This window comes from Sinohyriopsis cumingii, unplaced genomic scaffold (assembly GCF_028554795.1).
Source record: "Sinohyriopsis cumingii isolate HCF-2022 unplaced genomic scaffold, ASM2855479v2 utg001101l, whole genome shotgun sequence".
NCBI lineage: Eukaryota > Metazoa > Mollusca > Bivalvia > Unionida > Unionidae > Sinohyriopsis > Sinohyriopsis cumingii.
In genome coordinates this window covers 990,510-1,012,864 of record NW_028315960.1, presented here as the reverse complement: position 1 = coordinate 1,012,864, position 22,355 = coordinate 990,510, and the positions used below count along the sequence as shown (strand labels likewise).

The window sequence follows — 22,355 nt, the reverse complement described above, 5'->3', positions numbered from 1 at the left end:
AATATCATTCCATGTTTGAATTCAGTATAAATTCCAGTCAATGTTTTTATCCAAGAATTTCATCAGGGCACTTTTGCATTTCCAAAGATAAAAATCACTTGAATTCAATAATTTGAAAACAAATAAAATTCAGACCAAACTGGTCATAACATAATACAACTTAAAACGCAAGATGTTAAAGCACGAATCTTCCAAACCCTGACCCTGCTCATGTGCGCCTTCTTGATCACTTGAATAATAATTATGTTAATGAACTCATACTCATAGAGAATAATGAAGATATTATTATACGTTTACGTAAGTGTAAACAAAATTTAAAAATATAATCAACTCAAATTTGGACAAGATCAAGTCAAGTCCAGCAAGCAATGTTATATTACAATAACATGTAATGGAATACAAACTTTTAAAACTAATAGACAAACAATAAAATTAAATATACATAGACTAAGAAAGAAAGAAAATATAAAGAACGAAAATGTAAACAGAAAGAGGAAAAATAAAATTACAAAATTACTAAAAAGGTAAGTTGTCTCATTTCTTTTTTGAATTATACATACAGGTTTCACGATATTGTACCATATAAACTACTTTGCTATCAATAATACTAAAAGCTAGTTTCTAAGTTCTCCTTATTAACTTTAATTTATTTTCTCGTGCTGTTGCTTGCTGTATATCTTTTATTTGTGGACAAAGGCACCAGTTTTTTCAAGTAATTTTTTCTGAAAATAAGTTTGATCTTGATTGTTATACTAATTTTATACTATTATTTAAGAACGTAAGCAGCCTGTATTAAGTACGCGAATATATTCATTATGTGATGTTTGCTGAAACAAAGAGTAGACAACCTGACTGGAAATGTCAGAAGGATTATGAATTACACGTTAATGATTGCCTTTGTCATACTTTTGATATTCCCAATCTGCATTGCACTCTGCGACTTCTCACTTACTTTTGGAACCGTCACTTGCATGGATGATGTACCAGATTCATTTAGTTACTTGTTTCATGAAGTGATCTGGGCCAAATTAATATTATAACGAAAGGAGACTGTCACCCAATCACCAAAAATGCATTCTAAAAAGTCTTATTATAGACTGTAGTCAGGCTGTCGCTCTATGAAGACATCGAGTATGGATCAAAAAACTATGTTTAACTCATATGAAGTGATGGTAGTTAGATCATGGTCTCCAACGTCATGACAATCAGATCACCAGCTGTCAACATTTCGTTGCATGTATTTAACGCCGGTGGTGCTTCACAGACGGAACATTGTCGGCTTTTTTCTAACGTATCATATGTGGTGCACTCGGTTGGTGGGAAATGCAAATAAACCAATCAAACGTATTCGTATATCTACAACTACATTAGAGGACTTTTCTCCACTTGTCGTTCTCATTACTCCTGTTCTGAGTATGGCTTATGTACGGGCCACGTGTTTACATATAAGAGTCATTTAAAAGTAATAGGCATTATATATATATATATATATATATATATATATATATATATATATATATATATATATATATATATATATATATATATATATATATATATATATATATATATATATATATATATATATATATATAGATAGATAGATAGATAGATAGATAGATATAGATATATATATGTATATATATATATATAGATATATATAGATATATATATAGATATATATATAGATATAGATATATATATCTATATCTATATCTCTCTCTCTCTCTCTCTCTCTCTATATATATATATATATATATATATATATATATATATATATATGTGTGTGTGTGTGTGTGTGTGTGTGTGTGTGTGTGTGTCTGTGTGATGTGTTCATGCACATGTAGAAGAGGAGTGCAAGTTATTGTCAGAAGGAAAGTGAATGAGAACAATGGTTTGTATTATTAACTCTTGTTTTATGAGATTGTAAAATGAAATTTACCTGCACCAGCCTGCTCTTTCCGACATCGATAGAGTCGAGAGGAAGATAGAGAGTGAAAGGACAGAATACCCTAGGTCAGTCGTGCAAATATTACAAAGTCAAAGTATATGGGTACATAATTGAAACAAAGACAAACGTTGTGTTTGATGCTGGCCACTTTCGTGACTTTGTATTGAACATTAATGATATTAGTGAACCAAATATTTTCCTATGTATTTACAGCATAACATAACTATGTGGACAAAGTCTATAGCGTAAACGTGCTAAGAAATTGAACAACGAGACATAACATATAATACAGACATTTATTGAGGCTGCAACCGCCATAAACGGAAATACAGCAAATGGAGCTTGCTGTATTTCTGGCAGCCACAAAAGGATAGGTGGGGATAAGAACAAACATGTTCAGTATCAAAGAAAAGATCAATGTTGATCAAAATTAAACCGATGAATTCTGTATTGCCGGGGCAATAGAGGACCCTCATACTCCCCGGTAATTAGAATGTATCCACCATTAAAACCGGTTAAAAAGTTTTGCCAGGCCCTTAAATCTGCCTTTACCTCTATTGTTAATCTAATGTGGTTTTGCGATGCCAATTGTCAAGTTGATGAGTCGCCTAAGAAAAGCTCGTCCCGGCAAAACAACTGCGCAAGAAAAGTTAAGAGTACATATGATGTATTGCAACTCCTTGAGAGTAATTTCATTTCAAGCAAGATATGAATGTACGAGCTTATTACATTTTTCTTGTCTGTCCGTGGGAAGGCGAACCTCCATTCTCACGGAATCCAATTCGTATCAGAGTTACGTCATGGTTGTTGACGGGGCAAATGTTTTATCCGCAGCCATAGTAACGCCGATATCGGCACATAGAGTCAGGAAGAGATCGACCTTCTGCTGGTATTGGACACGAGTTGCATCTAGTATCAAAACTCGTCCAAAATATGCGTCATGTATGTTATAGATAACTTTGTGTTCGCACTGAAGAGAATTGCAAAAGGTCTATATATCTTGCAACTGGAACTACAACCCATTGGTAAGCATTTGTCAAAACAATGCATGTTCCAACACAAAAAGCCCAAACAATGATATTGCATGGGACAAACAGGAAGAATATTGAAGCATTTGATATGTCTGTGTTTGCCATAAAACACCCCCTACCCAGCTGTTTTATACATGTAGCGAGAATCCATTGTCCTATTGTGATTTGGGCGTTCATAATTTTTGGAACAATGCTAAGCACAGGACCAGTACTGTGCGTATCTAACTAAAATTTGAAACTAGCATCCTGCGAGTTATTCATGAGGGTAGAAAAACCTATGTATGAGCCCGCCCATTTGTTTGCCTTAACTTTATCAGGGATTAGAGTTGATGGTGTGACCGATGAGCTTACAAATATTGATTGTGAATGCCCCACGAAGGCAGAAACGATTTGGACAAGGTTACCTGTATCCACAGACGTACCTGTATGTGAAGCCTTGGTTTCCACAATGGCGCGGGAGACCATGGATGCTGCTGGTTTGTTGTCTGTTGCTACGAAGGGTCCAAGTTGAAACCCAGTTTGTGGACCATTTTCCGTAGACTTCCTGCGCATAGCTACCAGCTGATCATATTTGTCATGGATCTCCTGTGTCACTTGGGTGGTGAGCCTGTCGGACACCTCTTGAGTTATAACATTAAGAAGATTGGGGTCCATCCAAGCCCCTTCGCTGGATGATCCAGGTTGAGGGTTGCCGGCCGTTGGCGTTGACAATGATGTGTTCTTTATGCGCCTATTCACCGCCTCTTGGATTTTGGACCTTGACTGTCTGGCTTTCTTCACTGCCATTTGCAATGCAGCCCTCTATGTAAGGGGCATTATGTAACGAATGCCACAAAAAGTTATGTACATACATTTCAGTGTATTGCTACATAGCAATCGTTGCAAATTAATAATCCTTATTGTAATGTTATGAACATGACTGATCACTGTAATGAGATGAGGCACAAACTTGGTAATAGTAAGAAAGAAAATTTGAAGAAAAGATCAAAATTTGAAGATTATGAAAATTATGGGTCATTGTTTTATGGTGCGGAATGCAACATAACCAGTATCAACAGAAAAATTATAAGTCAGTGGGCCTAAACGAGCTTGGAAACACAAAACCCATTAACATGGAGCGAAGTGGTGGAAGCAGAAAGCATGAATGACTGACTAATCAGGTGTCAAGTAGTGAGATGCGGGACCTAAGTACGCCAAGCATGAAACTCGTAGCAACCGTAAAACTTAAGGAACCAACTGGTAAACACACATGCCACTGATACGGAATCAACTGGTAATCACAAAATCCAGTGGTACGGACCCAACTGGTATACACACAGGCCAGTGATACAGAATCAAATGGGAAACAGAAGGCTAACATAACATCCATTGGTACGGACCCAGCTGGCTAACACACAATCCAGTGGTATGGACCCAGCTGGAAAACACAAGCGAGTGGTACGGAACCAATTAAAAGAAAAGGGTGCAACTAAATACTGCTAAGCCCGAGAAAGCCACACAAAGCCCTACAAAGCCACACAAGACCTCACAAAACCGTGCAAAGTCAAATCAAGACAGTGCACTTACATTGTCAATCCGATTGATGAACAAACCAATCAAACCGAAAGACGACTTGTCAACACAATTATACAGAACGCAATGACCGAAAATTGGGCGACAAAGTTCGAATTTCGAACAATCATAAAGTATTAACAAAGTATGACACCATCATGTTGGAAATGTTTGTTATTATTCCACAAACGGCGCCTCCGACCGATCATCCACAGAAAATGCAATTTTCCAATATGTTACAACGTTTCGTCCATATTCGACACCGCATGACAAAAGTTCACAAAGCCAGAAAAAAAGCGTATTACAGGGTTCATACAGAATTCTGAATGATGAATTCAAAGACTTTCCAAAACTTTCAAAGACCACATAGATTTCGAAGACCTAGGTTCGTTAACATTTTTTGTATACAAGTTATGTTATATGAGAAAACAAAGAATGCAAAATAATATAATGTTGTTTAATGATGAAATGAAACTGAACGGGACTTCAAAAGAATGAAACCAGTAAAATTCGACTACATCTATAATTTAACAACATTGGACGATTTTATTTGTGATTGTGGAAAGAAATTAAAATGTTTGGGTTTATTTCAATTTTCAAATACTTTTAAAGACCTCAGAGTAATCAGCTTGATTGTCCCAAACTTTCAAGGCCTTGAAAATGCTACCTAATTTTTCCCAAACTGTCAAAGAATTTCAAAGACAGTATAAACCCTGGTATTAGGAAGGTGCACCTATGCTGCAATATCAGAGCGATGAATAAATCAACCAAACCGAAAGACTAGGGTTATACATATACCCCCATTAATAGACCGCGAATCTGGAGATAAATTACTTTGGATATTTGAACTTAAGTGCAACAATTTGGCACACTAATGCTATACCAGTTGAGCTATTGATGCTTGCAACAAACGTGGAGTCGTTTGCTATTACTCTTAGGCTATTCTATTTGTGAAATGAATGAATTTATGCACGAGACGATGGGAAGTATATCTACATTTAGCTTCATGGTTCTCTGGTTTAAAGTTGCGTACGACAGAGAGATCGAGCAAGATAATTGAGTCTACTATTCTGCCCCCAACCCCATGCATATAAATTTTAGAATAGAGCCGAATATTAAAATCTGGACGCAATCGATCGTCTATTTCTGATTTCAAATGATGCTGCAAATTTTTACAGATGGAATGACCCAGTGTGAGTGTGACTTAATGTATAATAAAAGAAACGTTACCAGAATTTGTGGAATGGAAACAAGTTAATGTAAGTAAATACTTAACTTCCAGGACGATTCGACTCGGTCAAAATTCCAGGAGATGAGGAAGGTAACTAACAAAGTGAACCGATAACAACGGAGAAAACATTTCTACAGATAAAGGAAACACGTCTGCACCCCAGAAGGAAATTTGCTCAACAGACGCAGCAGTCCCTATCAGAGAGAATCACTCCGCGTGCTGCCGGAGCTAGAGCATTGCGATTGGCTGGGCAGAACACGTGATTGAAAGCTTTAAATATATTGGCCCTTGACAGCGCGTTACACGACAAACCTGGCGGGAAATTGTAGACCCAATCACACATCTCATAAATGTTCCTACGCGAGCGTAAATCGTTATATATACTGAGCATGTAACACTTTGTTGTTGAGAGCATTACAATTTCACAAACATTTACATTACTAGTCACTCTTATTTCGGATAATCAATATTCATGAATTTAGAAGATAAATGGTTTTTACTGTTCCTGAGATTCATTAAGCCCCTACTTTGTTTGCACTAGTTTTGCATTACGTCAGTGTTTCGCCCCGATCCTCCACCTTTATCGTGGTCTCTATAAAACTGCCCACCTTGCTAGTGTTGTACAAGCGGAAGTTGCAAACACAACTGCTCCGGATACACTTAGAAGCGTTCAGGTAAAAGAAGATTCGCCATTCCTTTTGTGTACATTGTTAAATAATTAAATTGCATAATTACATGTACGTCGCATACATGTTTTAGGAGTTCATATAAAAAGCTTTAACAAACACCAGACGAGGTATTGTCAGACTGCGTTTTGTCCTCTTCTTTGTGCGTTGTCCCTCAATAATGATAAATTCTTCATGAAAAATATACATTTTCACGCCAAACTGTGCATCTATGCCGTTCATACTTGAAAGGGGGCCCCGAGTGGATGAGTGGTATAAGCGCTTACCGTTACGAATCACTGCAATCTCAGCAGTGTCTGCGTGGGTTCGAGTCTCGGATGCGGCCAATGTGGGTACATGAGAAAGACTGCTAGTAGCTTCTCGTGGGTCGGTGGTTCTTTCCCGGGTGTTCCCGGGTTCTTCCTCCACCATTGATACTGGCCGCCATGTTTAGTCTATATTGTGCTGAAAAATGGCGTTATACCCTACAACAACAACAACAATAACAATGAAATTGAAGTGATTTTGTCATGAAAAACTTTCCCTAATGAATCCTTTCTTCACAAAAATATCATTATTCTTTGTGTTAATTGTTGAAAATGTAAATTTGTCAAGACCATTGCACCTTTTTCATGAAAAGCATCAAGTTATTCATGCTAAAGGACATTTTTTGTGCGAAGGTAAAGTCTTCGTCATGAGGTTGCAGTTATTCATACAAGCTGTGCATTAATCTGTGGAACATAGTGACATCATTAATCATTATACTTTCCAGAAAATACAAATATCCTTTCGTGAAGAAGTGTAATAAAATAGAAACAAATTGTAAATTCTTTCTTCATTTTTGGACTGAAAGAAGCATATTTGATAATCAATTTAAGTACAAGTACGTTTTGATGAGCGGTTGTTAAATGTTTTTGATAAAGTGTGGGACATGGTCAAATTAAGCCTGCAGAAGTTAATGTCAAATCGATGTCTAAATTTCCCGTGCTTGTCAGTTAAAGGTAATTGGTGCGACGTTTGTCTACGACTGGATATTTTCAGAAATTTAGCGCAAATGTTTCCGTAATTGCTGAACAATGTGTTGAGAATGAAGATTAAAATTTCTTGATCTGACAAGTGTGAAAATGTACATCGAGTCTTTCAGGACCAGATTTCAACCAATCATTTAAAACGTATGTTGATACAAGTGATGTTGTGCCAGTCGGGTATTACTTCAAGAAGACCAGACTGGTGTGGATCTTTCAGTGTGCTGTTTCTGTACAATGTAAATAATAACACCAGGGAAATTATTTCACTATCGAGAAGGTGTTCTTGGCCTCAAATTTAGATTTACAATACTTTGAAGTGTATATTAACTCAACACCATCGTCAGTTGTAATCGTTGATCACTTCCCTATTTCATTCATCTGTACAAAGTCAGATATTGTTTAGGAGGTGTTTAATTATGAAATAATACAGTATCGACATTATGTACACCAAGGAAAAACGAAATATAATTGCAGATGAACTTTTAATGTGATTTGAGGTTCCATATTGCTTGCTTTATTTTTCATGCATTTTGAATTTTCATTGTGCAACTTCCTAAATAATTTCATTAGTGTTATCCTTTGTATGTTTGATTAATATGGAAAACGACAACTTTATTGCATAAATCCTTCTTTTCTCTATGGGGGATGGGTTATGCATATTTATATTTTTGTAATGGTTGTTTTCAATCCGAGCGATTATATGTAGCTAAATGTTGCATACTGGTGTATATTCTATTTTAAGATATTAAGAGTGTAGATTGCGTATATTCGATAAATAGGTGTATGCAGAGGTGTTTGAGATCACTAATAATAATAATATTAATTGTAAATTATGTTTACAAGTTTATGGTTGTTTCCTTTTCAACAGGTCGGTCTGGTGGATTCTTAAACTAATTAATTTATTTCCAATTTAATGCTTAGGCCGGGTGAGATATTTTAGTTGTGGGAGATTTGAGACATTTTACGTAGGAAGTAATAGAAAATGCGCTTGCACCTCTTATTCTTGCATTGAAATCATTGCGCTGGACAATTATATCATGTGCTGTTGTTGTAACGGCAAGTTCATATATGTCTTTAATGTTGTGTTTAGATATTATATGAGAGCAAACATTTCTTTGGGTGATTAGCTGGAATTTCAATGTGCTCATTTGACTTACGCAATATTCTGGTACTCTAATGAATTATGCAAAGGAATTCTGGACAATGCGATTTTGACGGGACTGGTAGTTGACCAGTACATTCAAGGCTCTAAAATTTGTTCGCAACATTTAAATCTTTCTTACTTGAATGTAACCTTTTTATGATCATTTTGAATTCAATTCTAACTGCTGTAACTTCTTAAATGTCTATTTAAAAACTATGATAATTAAATTGTTTGTTACGTTTTATGAAGCTTGATGGCTTTGCTTCATTCTCTTACTTGGTTTATGGCGCCAGAATCGTATCCATAACCTTGATATTTCATCTAGGATCTATTTTTATCAGTTTTAGTTATTTATATATTCAATATTTAGTTCCTGTTTAAGGTATATACATGCAAATGAGTTCGCCCTGACGTCGAGGTATTTTAAATATATACATTTTTTTATGTGTGATCACCTCTTTTTTATTAATTTGTGTGTCGTCATTAAATGCGTATATCTTCTCTTAACTTACCACGCTTTGACCAATATTAACTGATTGTCTCATTGTATAAGTCAACGTTATCTTCACACACTACGCTTTTCCTAAGATAAGTTGTGTGTGGTCATTGAATTAGTCTAATTACGTTTCAGTTACCATTCTGTTATGTTATTGAATGCGTCAATTTTCTCTTCAAATGCAACGCCTTTCCTCACATTCTCTGTGTTCATTAAATTATTCTACTGTCATTTTATTCACCACGCTTTTATTAATATTAATTGAGTCTTCGCATCGAATGAATCTACTTTCTATTCACTTACACAATGTTGCAAATAGAAACGGTGTGTCGTCATTGAATGAACCTACTTCTCTTCACTTACCAAGCTTTTACTAACATCATTTTGCATGTACCTCTTTCATCTTCATTTGACAAGCTTTACCAATACAAATTATGTGATCATCGGCAGAGAATACTGCTCTTGCTGTATCACATCAAATCCATTCTATATATGTATGTGTGATCACTGGATGCATATATTTCTCTTTAATTTTCACAATTTCGTAAACTGAAGGTCTCAATCTCATGAATGTCTTTTAGCTGATCACAAGAACACAATTTGCATCCAGATATCACAGGAAACACCGTAGTTGGAGTCTAGGATGCCATTCAAAGGAAACAATTCTATCAGGTATTATAAACATTAGCTCTACGAGTTGATTCCCAAGTCATTCAGTCCTAGCTACTACTGTTATTATTATCAGCAAGAGTTTAAAGTAACAAAGTCATCTTCTGCTCACGATAGTCAATTATCCCTATCGACGGTATACCTTCCCCCTTCCATATCCACATACTCATGCTCAGGACAAATAATATGAATTGTTCACAAGTCAAAAAGATACAGAAACTTGGTGATATTTTCCACTGTGCATCAATAACTGCAGGTAAGCACACAAATCAACCGAACTACCTGAATGTTGTATCCGAATTCGAAGTTCATATCTGTACCGCAATAAACGATTTCCTTGAATCGAGATTATTGATAAGCATTTGAGTCATCGTGGTTTCATATATTTTCCATTTTCATCTGGAATAGATTTGCATAATATGCATACAATTGTACGAGTCTGTCATGTTTTATCTTTTTTATAAGGTGTTTTTAATACAATAATATCAGTAGTGTCTGCAGTCGTTTCGTTAAAACGTCTCAAAGTAATAAGGTTACATACGGTCAAAACCGTAGCGTCTTTAACGGTGCCAGAGGTGTCATGTTGTGATTACTGAGACCACACCTGAGTGAGATAAAAAATAAAATATTCTCGATTGAGGAATAATTTCTCTGGTGCTACTTTACTTTGCTAGAAAAATAGCACATTGGATGAACTACGCCATTTTTGTCTTCTTCAATCAATGCTCTCACTTGCATCGACAGACAGTGTAAATGATTCACTGAAATTTGGAGCTGTAAGAACTGGCTTACTCTAAAGTATGGCCTTCATCAAAGTCTAATGACATTTTATAGACCTTACATTTGAATGGGTTTCAGCAGCTAAAGACATATTGGAACAAAATTTCCGATAGTATCCTGCAATGCCCAAACATCGCATCAGCTGCATTTTACTGACAAGAACAAGGAATTCAGAGACATTATTGTTTATAGTTTTCACTTGTCCACGTCCCATCATATGTTTTTGAAATATTACACAAGCACGGCACAATTCACCTTTAGATAAATTAATTGTCTAATTTTATTCCGTGTGTCTGTCAGAGAATTTCCGAATTGTTGCTAAATGATCTTTCTAGGTGTCGTTATAGATCATGACATCGTCTATGTAAGCATCACAATAATGTGGACCAGATGTAATCATGTAATCATGTTCATTAATCGTAGCAAAGTACGAGGCTAACCTATCATCCCAAACTGCATCACATGATAAAGTCCACCTAGAGCCACGAGTGCCGACATTTCCGTTGAACTTTCCTTCATTGGAATTGGTGGCAATCTTTTCCGAAGATCGAATTTGGTAACATGCTTTGCATTTCCATGTTCGTCAATGCAGTGATCGATCTCTATTAAAGCAAATACATCTGATTTAGTCACACTTTGCACCTTTCTATAGTCTGTGTACATTGGGAAAGTATTTTTTAGTTTCGAAACAAGTACTCGTTCTATGAAATCATTTTCAAGCAAATACTTAATATCTTGTTCCAATCACTAATGTTTGAGAGGGTTGATCATGTACGAGTGATGTTTCACAGGTGTGGAATTTACAATGTCAACCTCATGATACATTTTGCTTTTGTTCTTATGGGAATATCTGGAAGTAATTCTTCATATTCAAGTAGTAATTGTTTGAGTTCCTTCTTTTCGTGTTGCTGCAAATATAAACGTTTCTTGTCCAGATTATTCATAAGTTCTCAATTATGATGAGATTACTGAGATCACACCTGAGAGAGACAAATAAAAAATATTCTGGATTGTGGAATAATTTCTCTGGTGCTAATTTACCTTGCTAGAAAAATAGCACTCTGGATGAACTACACCATTTTCGTCTTCTTGAATCAATGCTCTCAAATGCATCAACATACAGCTCAAAAGATTCATTGATTATCTAGACCAGATGTAATCATGTTCATTAATCGTAGCAAAGTCTAGACAAACCTTTCATCCCAAACTGTATCACATGATGAAGTCCACATAGAGACACGAATAGCCGAAATTTCCGTTCTACTTTCCTTCAGTGGAATTTGTGGCAATCTTTTCCGAAGATCAAATTTGGTACTATTTTAATATATAATTACATCCAAGTAGTTTTATTTTAATTCATCTCATTATTTTAATATTATTTTTGTAAGGACCATAATATCGAATCTGAGGAAAATTGTGAAGAATAAGCAAGAAATACAGAACTCTATAACCAGACTGAAACATATTCTATATGGAAGATCAGTCAAACCTTAATCCCACTTTTTATTTGAATTGCTGGATGCCTAAATCGTAGATAACATGCTGGAAAAGTCCAGATATAGAATTTGGCTCTTGATTAGATTAAACATATTTGGGAATGCAACCTTGAGTATACAACCTTATCAAAGCATTAACTATTGTTTTAGTTTTAACATTCATCAAAGCAATTGTCTATGGAGATCGTGGAGATGCATACATTATGAACAACAATTATTGGTTACCCGACTTGGTCATAGGTAAGGGACTGACAAAATCTACTATTATTCTGCTAAATGGTTCGTCAAATACAGGAATATGTTTCAGATGAGCCTTAAGTTTATTCTGATTGGGTTTTCCTACCATTTGAGAAGAGTGACAAGATCTGTAGTATTTTCAAACATCGCTTTCAATATGTTGCTAAAAAAAATGATTTAAGATCTTGAGGTAAGTTTTATTGATCCCTACATGACCAACCAAAGGAATGTCATGAACCTGACTAAGATTATCCTGTCTGTACGACTTTGGAACTACAATTTCATACTTTACTGACCATCAGACACCATCAGGTACCTCGGGAGATATCCATTGGCTGAACTACAATAGAGAGAACTTTTGAGTCTGCCGGTAGAGTACTGTCTCTCTTGCTCATTCTTCAAACTTTTCATCAAATTAAGTATTATGACCCTTACAAAGTTCAGAAGATAATATATGATTTAAATAATAATAGTACTCGTGGGATGAAACTAAATTAAAGAAGTACCAGTATGTTGATAGAGACAACACAGGTTTATCATGCAACTTATTTAGTTGTACCTGTCCCACACTGAGGATTTAAGCGAAGGAATGCAAACGCACTCTATTAATGTTGGAGTAACAAATCTTCGGAATTCAGAAATTATTAATAGTCAAGATCAGGAGCTTTCACATTTTCAACAACAAGAAAGGAATGAACTGAAACAGTTATTACCTGAATATGAGTACTTATTTCCAGATGTTCCTACAAGAACAAACAAAATCTAGCGTAACTTTAAAATTGTAAAATTGTGAACCCTCTCAAACAGGATTGGTTGAAATATGAAATTAACTATATGCTGGGGAATGGTTTCATAAAGCCGATTGAAACTAACTGGAGTTTACGATGTATACTAGTTTCGAAACAAAATAATGATGTCCGCATTTGCACTGATTATAGAAAGGTATCAGTAAACATTAACTGATGCAATTTTGAATATGGCTGTGTGCCATCGGAATTTTGTTCCACTTTTTCCATAATTGCTGAACCCCTGACAAATTTATTAAGCAAGAAAACCAAGGTTCATTGGTGTGAAAAATGTCAGGAGGCTTTTGATACGTTAAAGGCTCTAATTAAGAGTACACCAATTCTTACAGCTCGAAATTTTAGTCAATCATTTAAGCTGTCGGTGATATTGGGGTTGGAGCAGTATTGATTCAAGAAGATAAAAATATTGTTGATCATCCAGAGTGCTATTTGTCTAACATATTACATAAGCACCAGAGAAATTATTCCATAGTCGAGAAGGTATGTTTGGTTTTGATATTGGGATTTCAAAACGTTGATGCTTACATTAATTCAGCTCCTTCTCCGAATATTGTGTTTAGTGATCACAACACCCTTACTTTCAAAGACAAGATAAAAAAGAGAGATTATTAAGGTCGAATTTGTTGTTACGGGATTATAATATTAACATGAGGCACATCAAGGGAAAATACAATTTAATAGTACATGCACTTTCACGTATATACAAATATATTGTTTCATGTATATTTTGTTTCATTCAGAAGGTTTCATGTTATGTATTTTACCAGATGCATATTAGACGTATAGTAAAAAGAAAAGTTTATTGTCTTAATCATTCTTTTTTCTTATGAGGAGAAGTGTTATTTATATTTAATTTGATTGTTTGTGTCTTAGTTTTAAATATATTTGTATTTCATCGCATGTTATTATAATGTAATATTGTTTGCTAGACTTGATCTTGTAAAAATTGAGTTCATTTCTGCTTGACTTGATTGGCATTTTAAAAAAGTTTTTATTTCGTTTATAAAAACAACTAATAAAAGCTTCATTATTCTCTATGTGTATGAGCTCATCAACATAATTATTTTTCAGGTAAACAAAGACGGGGCAAATATGTTGATCAGGGTAAGGGTTTTGGAGGTTCCCAAGGGCGTTTTATAGGTATTATTGTCACGGAATAAGATAAGAAAATAATTCGGATTTACAGTAAACGATGACAATGTATATTTGATTTTGCCGAAGCGTATAGCTTTACCTAGAGTAGCTTGTTTTATTACCTTGACACAGAGTTACTAAATGAGTACATCTCGCTGCAAGTTGCTCGTAGGGGGGATGCCCATGTTTCTCGACATGCACGAGTACTTCACCCCTGGGTCTTTAATGTTTTGTTTGTTTTTTAGTATAAATAGTAAGGTTTTATTGCATTTGGTACATTATCGATTGGATCTTGCCACGGAGTTAAACTGTCTATGATATTGGGGATGGAGCATTATTGATTCAAGAAGATAAAAATAGTGTTGATCATCCAGCGTGCGATTTTTCTAGGATATTAAAGAAGCACCAGAGATATTATTCCATGGTCTGGCTTTGATATTGGGAAAAGGAAAAAGACAATTTAATAGCAGATGCACTTTCACGTATATGACCATAAATTGTTTCGTGTATATTTTGTGTCATTCAGAAAGTTTCATCTTATGGTTTGTTTTTTTACTTCATGCATACTTGATATATAGTAAAAAGAAAACTTTATTGTATAAATCTTTCTTTTTCTTTATGTAGGAAACTGTTATTTATATTTGACTTAATTGTTTTTCTGTGTGTTTTAAACATTTTATTTTGTTACATGTTATTGTAATGTAACATTGTTTGCTGGACTTGATCTTGTCCAAAACTGAGCTCATTTCTATTTGATCTGATTGACTTTAAAAAGTAAAATTATTTCATTTATGTAAATAACAAATAATAACTTCATTATTCGCTATGTGTATGAGCTCATTAACATAACTGTTATTCAGATAAACAAAGACGGAGTAAATATGTTGATCTCGATCAGGGTTTTGTAGATTCCCTAGGGAATTTTATAGGCTATTATATTATAAATAAACAATTCTCATTTGATCAGACTTACTAATGAAATCCAATGCACTTGTATCAAAAGATTCATTGCCACCAAATAATATAACAAAGTGTTTTATTTCTTGCCTCCTTAAATAAGTTTTCAGTTCAGAAAGATCATGTGAAGTCATGTACATTAGCGCTCAAGCGATCTGTTTGGAATTCGAATCTTTGTGGCGTCAAGTGACCACATCACGCGAGGTTCAGTTATATCGTCTCCTTAGTTTAAGGCTAACATTCTTTAAATTTGGTATTGATCCGTTTGAGCTGAACACAAGTTTAGTATCACTAGTTTTTTACACTTTACATTTTTCTACAGTAACATAGAGTAATGAATCTGTATTGATCCGTGTTTTCTGCCGGATTGCAGCAATGTGACCTCATAGAATAGGTCGGTAGTGGCAAATACAAAAGTTCTAACGTGTTGTGAAAATAACAGAAAGTTTAATAAACCCAGAGATTGTAAGCTTATAGAAGATAATTCATTTTGAGCATAGATATTGAATTCAGTAAGTTTCAGCACAGCATCCACGTCTTTCTCGCTACAATATTTAATTTTGCATGCATTTTGTTTGCATCCTATATTGTTTTGTAAGACTGGAAAACAATCTATACAATGATCCTGTATTTCTCAGTGAATGCTTTGATAAATATGAGAATGCACCAACAATGTTTTTCTTTTTTAAACTTATGGTTAATGAACTAGAACATATGTGTGATGTTTGTCTCTCTTAAAATAATCAACTCCACCAAACGTTGGTAACCAAATTAATTTTTAAAGCTGAAAGGGATCCTTTATCAATATTAATTGAGACTGAAAATGACTGCAGACAATATGAAAACTTTTTCTTAAATTCAAATCTGATTCATAGGTTAATGAATCCCATTCAGAATTATAACTAGAAAATCATATTAGTAAAGAGTCATCAGATTTCGCAATCGATCTCAATATCTTTATCGTCAATACCTTGCAAATATTCTTCCATCTAATTACATTTTATACTGCTTTTATATATTCGTAGAATGGAAAATCACATCTTATATATCACTATATATCCCTTACTTATGTGCTCAAGGCGTTATTGAAATTCTAGCAAGTGAGCATGACGAAAGTTTATCAAAAAATCTTTGCTGCTTTAATTTCTAGCTTGATAAATAGTAAATAAGTACTTATACGAGAACTCTTTTAAACTGTTCCCAAGTTTTTAAAATGAGAATTGAGATGGTTTACCAAACATATCTGAATGTTTGAAACACAGAACGTCCATTAAAGTGATTCTAAAATTTGAATCAACCTGAGAACAAAATTGATCCAAGGACTAGTAAGATTGGCAATTTACTGAATATATGCCATCTGTTTTGGGAATGCAATTTAGTTCTGAGGATCTTTGCAAACGTTCTATCTCCAATTACTACTAAATACTGTCGTGCACAAAATTATAATTTATCCATACAAAGAGTTTTGTTTGTAATATATAACAGGCAAGAGGCAGAATACGTTTTCAATTTTACTCTATTACACTCATAATATTATATTTATAAGAGTAATTATTGTAATACAGAACCCCATATATCACAATTTAAATAGGCTTTGAACATTCGTTTTTACCAGGAAGAAAACAAAATGCACTTAAGCTTTTCAAAGGCAAACGTTTTTTGAAGAAGTAGACGACTTACATAAATGTGTTTCGATATGGCAAGTTGTTTCTCGTAAACTCTATGATAAGTATATCATGTAAGGACCGGATATGATTGTTGTGATCATCGTAATAAAAAAAAAACTACAACTTTGCATCAGTTTCTCTCTCTCTCTCTCTCTCTCTCTCTCTCTCTCTCAGTATTTATATAGTGATACTTATTTCTAAACGATGTAGAGGAGTGAACCCATGGCCCGAACTCTGGCTACCTATATGTCGGAGATAAGGTAACGAAAGAGACAAAGGGATAAGATTGGAAAGTTTCGACATTTTACATTCAGCAGATAAAACGTTTAAATATTATCATTAATTTGAATAATCTAAGCTGTTTTTCCAGAACATGACTGAAATATAACTTCACGCAAAGTGGCATCCAATGATATACATTATTGTTTGCGTGTTAGCAGAATAACTACTCAAAGTAGTATATTTTGTTCGCTAATGCAATTCTACAGATAACAGAATAACACAATATAGTCAATTACATTTGTATATATTATAATATTAATATAATGCAAGTGATAACTATGTATATATTGCAACTAATTTGATCACACTGAACAAATTTAAGCATGGTGATATAACTATATTACTTTTTAATTATGTTACAAACCCAGAAAATATTTATCTCACAAAAATTATTTGCTTTGTTTTAAGAACAGTCGCTGCGCATTTAAAGCGCAGGAACATTTTTCCATTGGACGAGAAATATGTTTGAAAAATTTTTCTTTATTCTCAACCTTGATCCAACCCATTTCCGTTGAACTAGATGCTATGCTTACATTCGTTGGGAAGAACGAACATTATTTCTGATTTGTAATATATTGCGATTTTTGAAGGACATTGGTCTCTTTAGAGAAAACTGTTTCATGTAAATGTATGTACATTGTAAGTATGCAATTATCTGCTGCAGTTTACGTTGACATTGAGATCATATTTTAGCGGATTCACAAAGTCGTGAAGCTTGCAAATTGATTACACACTGCACAAACTGTAGCAGCGAAGGCTATCCGTTTGGTGTAAAATCTATGTGGATACTTCCTTACTTAATGAATTGTGTAACACATAAAGATACATTTGTATAATTGCTAATGGCTATATGCAAGCAAGTGATAATTGTCCATTCAAACCGTTGTAAGAGGTTCACGAATATATAAGACCGCAGGTCAACAGGGTTTAAAGCCACTCTTACCTGCATTACTTTTCTGCACATAATACTTAATGAGGACTATATTTAGAATATATGATCACTGAAGAAGAGACTTCTTCCGTAAGATTGTAATTATGAACCAAATATTCGATCTTTTCAAATAAATTAGATATATTTGTTAATGCTAAAAGTAAGATACATATCTAATAACAAGATTTAACCATATACAAAGATGCATCTATTTATTACTGTACAATTTGAAAAGAAAACATATATGAACTTACAAATGAATATACTAAAGTCCCTTTCTATCACTTAAGCAATGTATACTATATAATCAATAATGAAATAGACAATGATATTGGTGCAAAACTATTCCTTATTATATAATAAGACGATAGACATCTGACTGAAAATAATGATGAAACAATCGCAATGAAAATAACAAAAAAGACAAGGGAACAAATAAATCTGTGTTCAAGAACTAAGACTGTGCTTTTCTTCGAGCTAATACAGCTAAGGTGATAAATAAATATACTTGATGACTGTTATGACTGCTTCGTTTTCTGTCTGTTCTGTTTAGTGATGCTGTAAACCTTTTTAGGTACCGTTACAAATTATTAATAGGTAGCTTCAAATTAGTTTAATAGTTGGATACCTTGGATAAGGGTGCTTTTTATGTTTTGTTATGTTTGAACTATTGTGTCAATTATGCTTTACATATAATTGCAATTTATGATGTAACCTTGGAAACGAGCCCTGTTTAAACTACTATAAAAAAAAAACTATTTTATCAGTAAATAGTTCAACATAATAACACACCGAGTTGATCTACAGGTTCCATTTAGCGAAATATTTGTTAGAATAATGATCTAGTTTTAAAACTGGATTTGTTTCTGTAGATTATTCACCTTTTCATTTATTAAATGTAAGACACTATGTATATCACTATAATAACAAGATTTAACCATATACAAATATGCATCTATTTATTATTGGACAATTTTTAAAGAAAACATATATGAATTTACAAATGAATATACTAAAGTCCCTTTCTAACTCTTCTTAAAATGAAACAACCCAAGTAAGATGTACAAATAGTCTACTCAGCCTCAGCTTCTCTTTAATTTAGCTTTCGTTTCTAGATATTCATATAATCAGAATAATGTACAACTGCCACAATAAAAGTTTTGATCACAAAATTCCGGTCCAAATTTTTTGAAAATCAAAATATTTAGCTGAATTATGACCGAGTTCGGTTGATTTGTCTCCTTTACAATCAATCACCACTTGATAGGTTAAGTGTTATTATGTAACCATTTGATGCCTTCATACAGTCCCACGCCAAATCCAACGACCCCTCCAACTGCAACTCCTAATGGAATGGATGACACTGTCACAGGGGCTGCACTGGATACTGTTACAGTTACCTTTCCACCCTCCATAGCTCCAACAGCAGCACCAGCGGCTGCATATCCAAGTACTCCCGCAATTCTCAAAGTTACTTTCAAGGCTCCGGTGAGTATGCTTCCTGTTGTATGCAGATACTTCGCGAATGATGAACCTCCCTGAAAGGTGGTGAAACCGAAGAGTTTAAATTAGTTTCAACAGCGCATGTACGTAACATGTGTATATATGGTCATTTTTCGTCTTAGTAAAATAAACGTTCTGACCGTGCATAAAAGGAGAAGGATTTTTCATTATTTAGTGTCATTAAAGACAAGTAACTATTTGTCAGGCTGAAGAAGTAAAACTGATGCATATGTTTTGTAGTGGTTGTAGTACTTGTGGTGGTTTTGCTCAGAAAGTTAATCTCGCATTTTACTGACTGTATGATTTGTATTTTATTTCGACATATGTATTGGTAATGTATACCACATATAATATGTGATTGTATGAATACGTGATAAGCATTTAGATTTTTTCTTCTTTCTCTCCAAACCAACTGTTCTTATCTTTTTATCTCCAGGATATGTTATCAAACAAATGAGATCATCCCGAGCACATCATTCATAATGTAGACAGATGGTATAAAGAAAGATACGTTCAACCATGTATTTATATCACATTCCAAATTTCAACCATCCATTAGACAAATTATATGAAAACATCCTTATGGCATAAATCTGAAACTGTATTTGTAAAGACAAGTGCATAGCATTGCTCTGTTCATCTTATTTACAACACGTTATTGTACAAAAGCAAATACAAATTGATCCATAATGTTACCGATAAACATTCCACTGAATTGAAAATGAAATATATGAGGCCAACAATTTCTGAGTACAACAGATATTTTGATTGAAAAATGTAATGATATACATTTGTAAATACTTTCAAATACCAAATATAAGTGTCCATGAAATCCTTTTTACCGTCAATGGACTAGCATTAGTGGAAATTAATACATTATGAGATGGGTCGGTGGACGGAAGGTAGGCATTTTATTATAAAAGAACGCTCTTGGGGAAAGAGAATCAATCTTATAAAATTATTTCGGAAGACTACTTTTACAATCAATGTGACTCATATTTTTATGTCTATCATATGTAAATTTTTTATGTGGTCGTAAAGATTCCGTTTTCATTCAACACACACGTTTAGAAAGGTGGATCCTTATACTGCGAATAACTCACGAACAATTTGGTCTATATGGAAAATTAACCTTTAAAATGCATTCATGTAAATAATTTTGTCAGGCACCAGTGTATGACCGATACGCAAATATTTGCATTTGTTTCTTCTGCATTTCAAATAACTGGCTTATTGTATTAAATAATATATTATTATTATTATTATTATTATTATTCCATAAGACGCAACATTTCCATTTGAAGAGCTCAAAGCTTGATATGCAATAGGCTGCTGCATAACAGCTATTTCGCAAGCTCTCACAAAACGCATCACGAGAAACAGAAACTATTGTGACCAAATGTATATGATAGGACAACCACATTTTAAATGATTTGTTATAACCGAGATTTAGACATTACTATTTTATTTTATATTTTGAAAATATCTGTAAATCTCTTGTGGCAGAAAATCGAGTATAGCAGGTCATGATTAACTGTTTTATACATATATAAAGATAACGTTAACAAGGATTGATATCCTAACTTAAAATAATGGTGGATTCGTGTAAGGAAGGCATTTAGAGAAAACATACAATTGATTATTTAATATATACATTTTTTATCATTTAAATGCTTTTGTAATCAATCATCAATGAATTGTCTAAAAGCTATTATAAATACAGACAGGATATTTTCTTTTCCTACGTTTATGCCAGATATATTTTATCGTGTGGTACCACAAACATGTTATTCTAACGAGTGCCGAAGCTAAGAGTTTAAGCATATCTTTTTTGGTACCACAAAATGAAATATTATCGGTGTTAACTTAGAAAAAGAATTATTTCTTTATTATGTACCAAACGTGCACCTGAATTGACGTTTAGAAGATTAAACTCACTCTTCGGCACACAACGCTAACTCCCACACCGTTAAGTAAATTTACCTAACTTTAATAGCATGATCATATATATATATATTCTTGATTTACGAAAGCGGTATGATTACGTTGATCTAATCTATCGCAGTTATTTCCTGTGCTATTTGACTTGATTTTATAACAATTCTAGTCAGATTCAGTATTGTGTAACAGCGGTGTGTAATTGTTGTCGAGGAAGTGGACATCTAGTCAAATTTCTGTATCAAAGATTAATTTCCATGTCTGTATTGTAAAACACTTTCTATTTATTTGTCATAGCTCACGAAATTCTAGTTTCTGTTGCTGCAGGTAAAACTTTCGAGGGAACACACAATCAAGCGTCGCACGGTATGAAGGGAAATTCTATATTTTTATATGAAAAAAATTAAGTATATATCTTTCAAGTGTTAAATATAATGCTATGTTTTCACATGTGAAAATAAGGAAATGAAAAACAAAATTATGACATTTACTCCGCCTATAAATCTCAATATTTCTGATCTAAGTATATAATACATGCAGTCACACAGAGTACCGAAAGCTTAAAGCTGAACTTAATGCTACAATAAAATCATATATCATCTTTTGGAAACTATAACTATACCGAGTTATATCTTTCTATATCTATCTATCTAGCTATCTATCTATATATCTATCAATCTATATTTCTATATCTATCTATCTATCTATCTATCTATCTATCTATCTACATACATACATACATACACGTACACACACACACACACACATACATACAGACATACATACATACAGATAGAGAGATAGGTAGATACATAGAGAGATAGATAGATATAAATGTGTGTAGTAAGGTAGATATTA

The 22,355-nt window shown here is 33.7% G+C and overlaps 1 protein-coding gene across 1 annotated transcript in view; it reads right to left on the bottom strand.

Moving 5' to 3' along the window:
- Nucleotides 1-18,254: 18,254 nt before the first annotated feature.
- Nucleotides 18,255-22,355, bottom strand: part of LOC149772852 (guanylate-binding protein 1-like) — a 53,157-nt gene continuing 49,056 nt past the window's right edge. Inside the window, exon 11 of the mRNA XM_089947210.1 lies at nt 18,255-19,594. Within this exon, the coding sequence (XP_089803336.1) occupies nt 19,325-19,594 (270 nt within the window). The 3' untranslated portion in view covers nt 18,255-19,324. The remainder of the gene's footprint in view (nt 19,595-22,355) is intronic.